The sequence below is a fragment of the Neovison vison genome, chromosome 4, assembly GCF_020171115.1.
Source record: "Neovison vison isolate M4711 chromosome 4, ASM_NN_V1, whole genome shotgun sequence".
NCBI classification, from domain to species: domain Eukaryota; kingdom Metazoa; phylum Chordata; class Mammalia; order Carnivora; family Mustelidae; genus Neogale; species Neogale vison.
Genome location: NC_058094.1, coordinates 37,356,708 through 37,369,804, shown reverse-complemented (window position 1 = coordinate 37,369,804; position 13,097 = coordinate 37,356,708). Strand labels below are relative to the sequence as shown.

General features: G+C 41.0%; 1 protein-coding gene across 5 annotated transcripts in view; it reads left to right on the top strand.

The window, feature by feature from the left end:
* VPS13B (vacuolar protein sorting 13 homolog B) overlaps nucleotides 1-13,097 on the top strand; it is a 770,530-nt gene that overhangs the window by 679,742 nt on the left and 77,691 nt on the right. For all 5 annotated transcript variants that reach the window (XM_044245211.1, XM_044245212.1, XM_044245209.1 and 2 more), the window contains exon 43: nucleotides 2,764-2,925. In XM_044245211.1, coding sequence (XP_044101146.1) covers nucleotides 2,764-2,925 — 162 coding nt within the window. The remainder of the gene's footprint in view (nucleotides 1-2,763; nucleotides 2,926-13,097) is intronic.

The window sequence follows — 13,097 nt, the reverse complement described above, 5'->3', positions numbered from 1 at the left end:
GACACTCCAAGAAATGCTTAAACTTACTACAGTTATAATGAACTCCACAGATGAAGGAACAGTAGAGAAACAGTTCTCTGAGGACTTTGAGTATTCTTTAAAAAAATGTAAACAACCCCCTTGTGTTCTTTCATTTACATTTTTCTAAAACACTCATCATTTATTAAAGGTCAGTTTTTGGAGATGAGGGAAAGTAATATGCACTTTTTTTTTTCCTTCTCAAACCCCATCTGGTAACTTAACCTCTGTGTTACCAGAAGATTGATCCCAACTCATTAAGAAAACTGAATTTCAGTCTCAGTACATCTAACTGGAAGTTTGGAATCATATCCCTTTCTTCATGTTTGCACTCTTGGACCTAAAGGAGAAAAAAAAGTTTATGAGAGCAGTTTCTGTTGATTATATAAGGACAAATGGAAAAATCTCTTTAAAATAATTATACACTTGACTCCAGTTTGATTAAAGGTTTATAAACCTTTAAATAGGTAAGACATATAAGACAGAATTAGATAGGATAGACCAGAATAGAAACAGGTAGGATACTCTGAAGAGATTCAAATTGCTAGAAGAAAATCCACCAAAATATTAACAGGAGTTATTTGTGTGCAAAATTAGAGACTTAAAAAAAATCCCTACTTCCTATATTTTCTAATTTTTCTACTGTGAACATGCATTCACTTATAATTTTAAAAATTAAATTTACTCATGTATCTGCTTCATAAGTGTTTACTGAGTACCTACATGTCAGGCATTATGCTGAGTACTGGACATGAACTGGTAAAAAAACACAGACTCGGTTCCTGCCCTCTTGCACCTATAGACTCTAGCGATGGAGACCAGAGTGAACTGAGAATCAAACAAATGGTTTCTTAGTCTCAGGAGGGAAAGTGAAACAGTAGGAGTGTGGGGTGAGCCTAAACTGGAGGGACATGACCTGGTCTGGAGGTGCTTCCAGAAGGCTACCCAGAGAAAATGACTTGAAAACAGGAACCTGAATGCTAAGTAGAAACAAGTTAGTTAAGTGTGATGGAAAACAGGTCCATGCAAGGGAAAGGCACTGAGGCAAGAAGGAGCTTGATGTGTTGAATGAGTTGAAAGGGGGCTAGGGTGGTGTTGGAGGGACAGGAAAGAGCTCGTGCAGCTGAGGTTTAGCAAGCAATTGGGGAGTGGCTCACGATGCGGCAGGGGTTGAATTGGGCAGGACGTTCAACCCCACTGGAGTCAAGCTCATGATTAAAAGCCACAGCATAGAGTACGGTAAACAACAGATAATTATTGCTTCTAGTTACTTTGATCTCTCTTAATCCAAGACTCCTTTTGTGTGTGTGTGTGTGTGTGTGTGTGTATGTGTGTGTGTGTGTGATTAGTGTGGCTGTCAAGCGAGGTTCCACTCTCACAATAGGGAGATTGGTGAGAATCGGTGGGTGACAGAGTGAGTCCCCAAGGGTATTTGGAAGAATGAGGTGTTTCAGGGCCCCTTCATCAACTGCAGCCAGAAAGTACTGTCCACCTTACTTAGGGGGCCTTGTGCATGACTAGGAGTGGATTCTGCCCCACAAGACACCTGTTCTGGATGAGGTTCTAGATCGGGTCTTGTTCCAGGCTGGATTCCAGGTACTTTGTCCTTAGACTCCTCAGGCCTCATAATCACTTAAATCACTATGCTTGTGAGTTTTATATCCCTTTTTACTCTCCCTCCCCTTGGGAAAATGGTAAGTGACCTAGTGTAGCATTATGACATTTAGCTCCACAACCACAAAATAGAGGCCACAAGAGAAGTATCAGTTCCATTGACCTCCCCTTGTCTGCAAATGGATTGGCTAATTAAGATTTTTTTTTCCTGCATTCTCAGTTTGAGCATCTATTCAACTATTCTTTTCATTTACCAAAAAGATATGTTTATTAGTTTTTAAGCCATAACCTAACCAGAGGTATAGAAGAGGAAACACAGAAATGCTCAATCACTTTGTCGGTGTCTGGATATAACAGCAACCAACGGAGACACCATGAAGTGGAGAAGGAAGGTCTCAACACAGGAACATATTACTAATTTGTTGAGCCTCAGCAGACGAATGGAAGACATGAGCTGATGGATGACTCTTAGCTGACACAGACACCAACAACTGTTTTTCAATGAACATTGTCTTTCTTAAAAACTGCAACTTGGCTTACACTGATTCCAGAGCTGGTCTGTTTTGTGTGTTCAGTCTCTTAACAATAGAGGGAAAGTTATGGTTTTATTTACATCTCTCCCTGAGCAGATTTACACACACACACATCCACCCTCCCCCTTAAGGGATCTGGGGATGTATTACCTAAATGATCCTTACTTTCTGTAGGGTACAAACTGTGGCTTTGGTAATTGGTCTTGATTGTCGAGTGTAGAAGGCCAGGAACATGGTAATTCTAGCCTCCAGTACTCTGCTCAGAAACGTGCACTACTCCGTACTGCATTCCTTGTAGCATGTTAATTCATTTTAAAATGTTAAAAGTTTGAGGGATCTCATTGTTCTTTTACTCTTCTGTGCATATGATTTCTTTTGCAGGAGTATAAATCAAAACATATTCTTGGAACATTTAAGATCTCTTTTTAAGGTATTTTTTGTGCTTATCCTGGAAGTATAGAATACTTTGTATACCAGAGCTAATGACAGCAGATCTTTTAGTGTTTCTGTGTTGTAACAATCGCCACTGGGCAGACAGCTGCCAAACATCTTGCAATTAATCTGATGCACGTTGGCTTTCGTATTCTTTTTCTTTCAGAACAAATGCCCTGAGGTAGAGGAGTTGGTCTTCAGCCATTTTGTGATCTGTAATGACACACAGGAGACACTGCGGTTTGGCCAGGTGGATACTGATGAAAATATTCTGCTGGCCAGTCTCCACAGTCACCAGTACAGCTGGCGCTCCCACAAATCCCCACAGGTATTTGAGAAACAACCTTACAAACACAGCAATTGTGAACGTTGGGGGTTCGTTTATTCTGCATTTGTGTGCCTGTGTCCAGTTATTTCCCTTTTTAAGTCTCCCCAGGAACCACACGGTGTAGCTGCCTCTGACAGAAACCCAGGAAGGGTTTGAGGTGGGAGCCCAGCACAACCTTGCTTCTCTTGGAAGGGAATAGTCTCCTGGTTATCACAGGTGCTGCAAAGGCAGCTCGGTGTGACCGTGATGCGGTTGGACTCTAGAGAGCCCAAGTTCGTAAGCTTTGATCCCAGCTCGGTAACCTTGCTTTGCTCTCTGGGCGTCTGTTTTCTCATCTGTAAAATGCGGATAATGGTAACATGCATTTTTGTAGGGTTCTGAGGACTAAGCGAGTTACTGTGTATAATGGCACTAGAATAGTGCTCGAGATACTGTAAGCATTACACGTTGGCTATTATTATTTAGGCATTTGTTCAGATTTTTACTATGTACCTACTCTGCACCCGGCATGGCCAGGGCACAGGACATGCAAAGACAGGGAAGTCACGGTCCTTGCCCTCCAAGGACAGCTCACAGTCTGTGACCAAGGGGGCACTGAGAAAAGACATACCAAAGGATGTCTGTTTTCCAAGTAGTATAATTCCATTTTCCTGTCACTTTAGATGGGAATAATTAGAGGGATGTGCCCTGCAGGGATAATATGAGGATGAATTAAATACAAAGATGTGGTCTTAAATGAGTAAAAGAAATCCTAGGAAGTCATCTCAAGAATAATGTATTTCTAAAACTCTGGGTAATAAGGAAACTACTGCTTGTGATTAAAAGAAAGTCATTAGATTAGAGAACAAGTTTTCCCATCTGGTCTATAGACCCGCTTCAGAATATGTTATGCCCTCCGGGTCCCTTTTGCTTGTCCCCCGCCCCCAGTAGCTAGATTCTGATTTTTTGCTCGCTTTTTCATCATACTGCCACACTGCTAGAATAAAACTTGGAAAGGTAGACACAGTACATTCTTATTTAAGAATATTTATTTAATTCTAGTAAACCTGACAGGACATTAAAACCACATAAATCCTTTTTAAATAAAACTTGTTAGGAAAATTTCTCAGATGAGATGATGTTGTACTCATCTTTTTAGAGTGAATGACATGCCCTTGTTTTCTAATGTTTCTCTCTAGAAATTTCCATGTTCTTAAGTGGTTGGGTTGTTTGCCCCTTATAACATAGTTAAAAGCCAGTTTGCTTGCTTGTTTGTTTGTTTCAAAATATCTTTTTGGGTTTTTGTGTTACTAATTGCAGAAGTGAGAACATACAGACATATGGCAAAAAAATTAAAGCAAAAAAAAAAAAAAGAAAAAAGAAACAAACAAACAAAAAACCCCCCAGAACTCCTATAATGGCAACCATCCAGAGGCAACCCATGTTAATACTTGTCGTATAGCCTTTTAGATGTTCAAAAAGTTTCCACAGTAATTGCATTTTTTAGGGACAGGAGAAACCTCTGGGAAGGCTCAGCTCCATGTAGCCCTCTACTGTGCCCATGGCCACGGCACCCACACCCACACCCACCCACACTCCAGCCTCCGCCCACAGAAAGCAAAGTGCAGGAAGCTTACCTCCCCTCCCAATCTCTTTAAGAGACCCTTGGTGACCCTCAGGTTTCCCAGATACTGGGGACTCCCCCATGGCTCAGTTGGTTAAGCCTCTGCCTTCAGCTCAGGTCATGATCTCAGGGTCCTGGGATCAAGTTCCATTTGGGGCTACCTGCTCTGCAGGGAGTCTGCTTCTTCCTCTGCCTGCCACTCCCCCTGCTTGTACTCTCACTCGAGCACTCTCTCTCTCTCTCAAATAAATAAAATCTTAAAAAAAAAAAAGATTTCCTGATACTGGAGCCAGGATGAGCAGGGTGATCTTAAGAGCAGCTGGCTCAGAGGTGTGGAGAAACAGGAGGCTTCATGTTATAGACATGCAGTATCTGGGTGGGAAGGAAAAAAACAGGAAAGAAGCATGGCTGACCGCTACCAGCGTGACACCTGCATATTTTACTCTTTTGCAGGTTTTCAACGTCCTTTTGTATTTGTTACTAGTTTTGTTTTCACAATATCCATGTGCGGTCCACATCCATGTGTGTTGTATGTGTGTTATAACTAAGGAGACAAATGGAAATGTTAGGTTGAAATGGTGGTAGAGTTGGGACTGAAATCCCTATCTTTGGATTCTCAATAGAGTGTCATTTCTATGGCATTGTCCAGCTCTTGGGTTTGGGCTACATGGTTTGTCTGTTAGAATAGCAAAGCTGTAAGGTTTCAAAAGATAGGCTGAGAATCGCTAGTCTGATACTCCACGTTTAAAGCCAGACTAATGTGGAATTCTTAGTCCAAGTAAATCCCTTGCAAAGTCTTAACTTTATTACCAAAAATAATAAGAACCTTTTTATGACAAACTGGACGCAAGACAGATATCTATTAAACTTTTCTTTTTCCTTTTCAATTTGCAATGGCATTCTCTGGATACAAATTTTAATGAGCTGTAAGCATTATAATCTTCAAACTAAAACTTAGATCAACTTTGTTTAAGAAAAAAAAAAAATGGTGTCTCTTTACAAAACTCTGTAAGTTGAAGGAAGTGTGTTTTAGGACCCTCTGAAGCCAGAAGTCTTAATGGGCCCAGAGGGTCTTCATGGAATTCCTTACATCCACAATTGCGAATTCTGATGTGTTCTAATGAGAGGTTACATCTGAGGCCCAGAAAACCTAGCCGCTTAGCTTCAGACTGCACCTGGAGGTAGTCATAGCCTTGTAAGTGAGCAAACTGTTGCTTTTTCCAGACTCCACGTCATATCCTGCTTTGCCCAGCAGGCTGCGTTTTAGGAACATTTGTGTCTGCATGTTTATGCTACCTTGGGTGTTAGTCAATTCGTAGCCTCAGGGAGGATTTCCAGAGGTCATAGAACTTAACTCCACTAAACAATGTAGCTTATATTGCAGAGATCAAGAAAGTGGCAATGACAGCTGGAAAGGTTTCAAAGAGGTCAGCAGATCTTAGAACCACACAGGAGGTTGCTAACAACAGTAAGTCTCAACAGAATGGGAAGAAACATGGACACACCAATTCCAGAAATCCAAAGCCGATTTTAAAATCAAAAAGTTGTAAACTCTACTTATAGTTTCTAACACATGGTCTGAGGCAGAATCATTTAAAATGTTGGATATCCCGCAACCGTTGCTTGCCTAAATAAACAAAGGAAGAGCAAAACGAATTCCCAGGGAACAGTTGAACATACTCGGCTGCACAATCATAAATGCCATCCCAGAGGCCCTCAGATATCCCAGTTCAGTGGACTTCAGATCCAGTTGGATGAGAATAACCAGCAAGCGACTGGTCTTCAAAGAAGTGCTTCATATTGTAGGAAGTTGACTCTAAGGACTACAGGTGTGAGTTGATGGTATCTTTCCCCAGAATATGGGTAGTAGGTGCAGCATAGGGTTAAGGAAGGTTTTGTTTAATGTAGCCAAACTGAATATAGGGACACTTCCATCAGCCAGTAGGACGCATATACAGGCTTTTCAAGTTGACTTTCTTTCCTGCTGATAGAGAGCACTGTTGGCTAATTAAACTTGAAATAGAAATGCCTCTACCTTGGATGTAAGGAATTACATGTGCTTTTATCCTCAAAACATGCACAATTTATAGATGATGTGTTTTTTTAGAATTGCAGAATTTCGACTACCAGTGACTTAATTTCAGTAATCAAACTATCTAGCAAGGTGAAAATGGGCTCTAGACAGAGCTATAGAAGTTAATAAAATTTTGCTCCAAAAGGGACTTAATAGAAAAAATGGCAGATATTTTAAAATGCAAAATGTAACAAGGTAAGAATTTTGAAGCGCAGCGGAGCATCTGGGACCTACTCATTAAAATAGTCAGATTTAGTGAAGAAAATAGAAAATCGTATATTACTCCAAGACAGAGGTTGGCAAACTTTTTCTGGGTAGGGCCGTCTACTCCATATTTTAGGTCTTTTGGGGCCTGCATGTCTCTCTCGCAGCTATTCCTCTCTGCACAAAAGCGGCCGTAATGAAAGATGTGGCTGTGTTCCAATAAAACTTTATTTATAGACTATGAAATTTGAATTTCAGTAACTTTCACACATCACAAAATAGTATTTTTTTTTTGACCATTTAAAAATGTAAAAACCATTTTAGCTCACAGGCTGTACAAAAATAGGCAGTGTGCCCCGTTTGGCCCACAAGCCATAGCTTGCCAGTCTTGCTTGAAGGCCTCTCTGTTGACAAAACTCAGTTGATGGTCAGTTGTTTCACTCTGACCTAAGTAGTATTTCTGTCACTTGAAAACTTGGAAAAATGTTTCAGAAATTACGAAGTGACAGGTAATAGTTTAAATCTAACACATATGACCAACCTGTACTCACCACATAACAATAAGATATGTTTATTTTACTTCTTCTGGGCTTGTACAGATAGAAAATCCTCCAGTTCACTGTATATAAAATGATTTTAAAGTGAGATCTGATCACTTTTCCTCTTGTCTAAAGGGATAGTAATAGGTTTTGAGTATCTACCTCTCTTATGGTGAGTCCAGCCTGTTGTCAGCTTCAGTAACTACACTGTAACGCTCATTCACTTCACTCTTTCCATAATGCGTATGTATATATATGTCATAAAGAAAGAGCACATTCCTTATTGTTATAGTCACAGTTTTAAAAATTTAAACGCCTGGGTGGCTCAGTGGGTTAAGCCTCTGCCTTCAGCTCGGGTCATGATCCCAGGGTCCTAGGATCAAGCCCCGAATTGGGCTCTCTGCTCAGCAGGGAGCCTGCTTCCCCCTTGTTCTCTCTGTGCTGTTCTGCCTACTTGTGATCTCTCTTTGTGTCAAAGAAATGAATAAAATCTTTAAAAAAAAATTTAAAAACTGAGTTAGGGAGATAAGGAAATATTCTATGTTGGCCAAACTGTTTAAAGTGATAAATTTCTCAGGTATTTGCCTCTATTACATGGCACATGGTGTGCATGTTAAAGTTGGTTTAGAAGAGGCAAATGGAATTAATTCTTCCTCTCTAGAAAGCAATTTAATAAGCACAAAAGCTATTAAAATGGTCACAACCTTTGATTTAGTAAATCCCCTACTAGTAATCTACTCTCAGGAAATAATCTAAATTGAAACAGAAGTTTATATACCAAAAATGTTTATCACAGCTTTATTTATAATGTCAATTAAAACACAAAATATCAGGGCACATGGGTGGCTCAGTGGGTTAAAGCCTCTGCTTTAGGCTCAGGTCATGATCCCAGGGTCCTGCGATCAAGCCCCACATCAGGCTTTCTGTTCCTTGGAGAGCCTGCTTTCTCCTCTCTCTCCCTGTCTGCCTCTCTGCCTACTTGTAATCTCTGTCTGTCAAATAAATAAATAAAACCTTTTTTTAAAAATATCACTTTTAAAGCTAAATTTGAGTAAAATTTAACATATCTGAATAATAAACGATTATTAGACCTTCGGATTTTTACAGAGAGGAAGTAGTACCACTTCCTCTCTGTAAAGGAAAAATCTCTGTAAAAAAAAAAAAGTCTCTGTAAAAATCTGAAGGCCTATCAGTCAGAAAACAGAATATAAAATAAATATAGATATAGATACATATAGTATGATCTTAGCAATATAAGAACAAATGCATAGAAAATGCTGGAAGGATATATATCAAAATGTTGCCAGTGGTTGTATCTGGGTGGTAGGTTAAGATGATATTTTTCTATTTTATTACATTTTTATGTAGGTCTCAAGTTTTTAAAATAAGGGATATGGATTACTAAAGCAGAAAGAAATTAAGTAAAAACCCTGAAAATAAAATGTATGCACAGACTACAGGGAATTTCAAACACTAACTGGAAGAGTGGCAAGTGCAGTGACTTATCAGTAGTGGTTATCTTAATTCTTATATGAACAACTGCAGGTTTCTCTCAAATATTCTCTTAGTTACAGCTTTGCTCCACTCCCGTCTATCTTGCAGACTACATCTCAAGAAACTTCCCTGAATAATGCTTTCATTATTACAATTTCCTGTCCAAAAATCTTCCTAACCTCCCCATCATCTATTAAATATCCAAATTTTCTGGCATCCAAGGCCTTGACTCAGTCACTCACAAGCCTTCTTGTCTGCCATTAATTCCATCCAGCAGCTGATTTGGTCTCCCAGCCTCCCATTCAGTTTTAATCCACAAATGTTAATTTATTGTGACCTCTTGTGTGTAATTAAATATGTTCATTTTTTTGTAAAGAACTTACTGTCTAATGAGGGAGTCAGAAAAGTAAACAGATTTTTATGGACATGATCAGTATCTATCAGGACATTATTGCAGTAATTCAGAACAGGGGGAAATGACGGGTAACTGAATTAAAATACTAACCATAAGGAAGAAAAGTGAGAGAATCAGGAAGTACAGTCCATTGCTTCTGGATATGGCCAAGGTCTGGATGGGAGTGCAAAGAAAACGTTTCCAAGTCTAACCTGAGGATGAGAATCTGGCAAGGCTTACCGATAGAGGGGATATTTGTGTGGAAGTTGAATGTTTAAGGAAGAGTTAGGCCGATAAAGAGAGGGTGGCGGGGCTGGTGTGCCAGATAAAGGAGTCAGCTCGTGTGAAAGCTTCAGAGGGAGGACACAGCCGGGCCTGGTAGAACAGCTGGACCGATTTGACTGCAATAGAGAGAACACATGTGAATCCGCAGGATGGGAAAGTAGGTAGGAGCCCTTGTGTTCTGTGCTAAGCAGCTTTAGTGCTGTCTCGAGGCCGTGATAACACAAAGGCAGGAGAAACTAAATACTTGAAGAGGTCAAAGTTGGCTTTCCACGGAGGCTGGGTTTGAAGGTCGAGCAGAAGTTGGCCCGGTGAACAGTAGTGGAGGAAGGACATGACACAGAACCAGGGAGATGTAGATATATTGGTAGCATGTCATGTTCAGGGGGATTCGGATTTGTTCACAGTAACTCAGACATAAAAACTGAATGCCCCGCTGAAGAGATGTGTGTTGGTCATGTGCTCTTGGCTGTGTTGGGGAAGTCCAGATATGGAGGACTGGCTAACCTTGGTGGGGTGAATGCTCCCACCATAGCTGATCTCAAGCTACCAATGATTTAACAACCAGACCACAAAATTCCTGACTGTTCAGCAGCGCTTTTTCACAAATGAGTTCGAGCCAGCTCCAGCACACCACAGTTCGCAGGAACTGTGTTCTGAAGAACCCGGCAGTCCATCCAAGGAGATCCACCTGTATGTGATGGGTGACTCTTGCCTGCGGAAGGCTCACAGGATCCCAGCTGCATCCTGGAGAGATCCCTGTGGTGTAGCTGGAAAGACAGTCTGGAGGACACGGAGGATGCCAGCAGGGAGCAGTGTGGACCGGGCCGCAGAGCCCCGGCGTGACAGAGGTCATAGCGACTGAGTCAAGGCAGAGGAGAAGTCATCACTCGGGGTAAATGCTTAGCAGACCCATCCTTCTGTGAATAACAGCTATAAATTCTGAGGAAAACACAAAAAGAACTACTTCTGGAGACTGAACAAAGGCAGGCAGATTTTGGAGAGGAACCAAAACTTGGAGCAAGCGTCCTGCAGAGTGAATTCCCCATTGTTTGGTAGCTGTGCTGGATGGCAGTTGCAGTCGTTTCAGTGCAGGGGTAGCCCCTCGTCTTCCTGGCTCCAGGTAGCAGGGGAAAGAGCTCAGGCCACCAAGGCTGCTAGAGAGTGAGGAGAAAACCTTGGATGGGGGGAAGCCAGAAAGTGGGAAAATAATTCGGCCCAACTGTCCACTGACTGCGGAAGCACTGGGCCTGGAGAAAACTAGAAGCAGCCTGTACCCAAGGCTTCAAGAACCAAATGAAACCCAGCAGCCACTCGTCCAGGTGTGAGAGTTTTCCATTTGAGTCTTAATGAATTGAGTACTTATTAAATCAAAAACATTAACACTCTGGAACAGTTACAAGAAAATCCAGAGTTTCCACAACAAAACCTTGACAGTGTCCATAATACAAACCAAAATTAAACAACAAATCTCAAGAATCACCCCCCCCAAAGTAGTTCAATTTCAAGAGAAAGATAATTAACAGATGTCAACACCAAGATGACCTAGAATTTAGAATGACCATATACTTTAAAGCAACTATAACAAAGGAGAGGGTATTTTACAGTTGTTATTAAGGTCCCAAATTAGTTGATTTTTAATCAATCAAAAGGGAGAACATTTTGTGCACCTAATTGAATCAGATAAAAGCTCCAAAAGAGGGGCTGGGCCCTTTTGTGAGGAGAGAGAGACCCATAGGCTCCTGCTGGCCAGGAAGTAAAATATAATGTGGTGAGTGCCTACAGAGAAGGCCAGGGGGCAGGGAGCTGTGGGAAGCCTCCAGGACCTGCAGGTGACTGCCAGCCCCAGTCATTAGTAAGTCAGAGTCCTCAGCCTGTAGCCACAGGGGAAGACATTCTGCCAATAACCTGAGCACACTTGGAAGTGGATTCTTCCCTACTTGGACTCCTGACCCACAGACAGAGTGATGGTAAATGTGTGTTCTTTTAAGCTGCTAAATTTGTGGCAATTTGTCTTTCAGTAATAGAAACATATACACAACATGACAGAGAAGAAAAGGCAGTAAACTGGAAGATAGGTCAGTAGAAATCATCCAGTGTGAAAGAGAGAGAGAAAAAGATTCAAACAAAATGAATGGAACTGCAGGGACCTGTGGAACAATTTCTAAAGGTCTAAATATGAGTAATTACCATCCAAGAATGAGAAGAGAAAGGGAGAGTTGGGCCAAAAAAATTAAATTAACTCAAGAAACGTCCCAAGTTTTAAAGTTTGCAGGCCCCGGAAGCTCAGAAAACCCAAAACAGACATTTCAAAGAAACTCACACTGAAGTACCTCATGATGAAACTACTGAAAACCAAAGAGAAAGAGAAAATCTTGAGGATTAGCTGGAGAGAAATTGTAGGGAAAACTATTGGAATAACTATGAACTTTTCTTTAGGTATCAGAAAGGCAAGAAGGGAAGGTTTGTGCTGGAAGTGATCTGTTCGGAAGTCATTTGGGAGTTACAATCACCAGGATTTGGTTACTGGTCATGGAAGGGAAGGGCCTAGTTTAACTCTGAGGTTTCGGAATTAGGGGACAAGTTGGCAGTGTTGCTGTTGGCCCAAGACAGGGAACTGAGTAGAAAGACAGTGTTTTAGAGACAGAGGATGGAATAGGACTTGAGAACACAACAGGGTGACTCTAAAACCCATATTGGACACGTTGAGTTTTGGGTTACTTGGCAGGGCAGAAAGGATGATATATTAGAAAAAACACAGATTTGTAGCCATACGAGCCTGGGTTTCACTCCTAAGGCTTGTTAGCTATGTAAGATTGGAAAAGTTTCTTAATTCCTTGGAGCTTTGTCTTCCTCTTCTGCAAAATCAAGAGATTTTTGTGACTATCCCATGCAATAACATTTATAAAGTTTCTAGTGGAGAACTCAGCTCTCTATAACCAAAGGTTCTTTCCTTCCCTGTTCCCTTTCTAACCAGACATCCAAATGGCCATGTAGAGGAGGTGAATGAATGAGAGTCAGAATGTCATAAGAATAGTCTGGCCTAAGAGGTAAAAATTAGGTTTGTCATCAGTGCCTAAGTAGCACTGGGAGTAGATCAGAATGCCCAAGGGGGCAGGGCTAAGAGAAGAGGACTTTGTTAGTTATCTCTTGTCGTAGAACAATGTACAGCATTGGTGTACAGGCAAAAAGATGGCTACTACAGACGCTCCCATTCATAAAAGGAGAAAAGGGAGACCCATCAATTACTGGTCCATAAAAATTCTAATATCCAACCAGAAAAATGTCAGAAGTTTTTTGATTAGTAATCATTCACACTCCTGCTCAAGAGTAATTGTCCAGGGCTCATGGCTTTGGACTCTTGGCTCAAGCCTCCTTGAGTCATCCATCCTTTTTCTTGAAAAGGGTCCTTTGTTTGCACTTCATAGTCTGCTCAGATTTTTTTTGAGTAGTTTTCATAGTTTTCAAAATTCAGTATAATTTTGAAGACTCAACAGGCCTCTTTACCATCTTACACTTTGTGTCTTTCAGTCAAAATTGGCAGTGTTTCTGTCAATACAATTCTTTAAATGACTTTGTGGG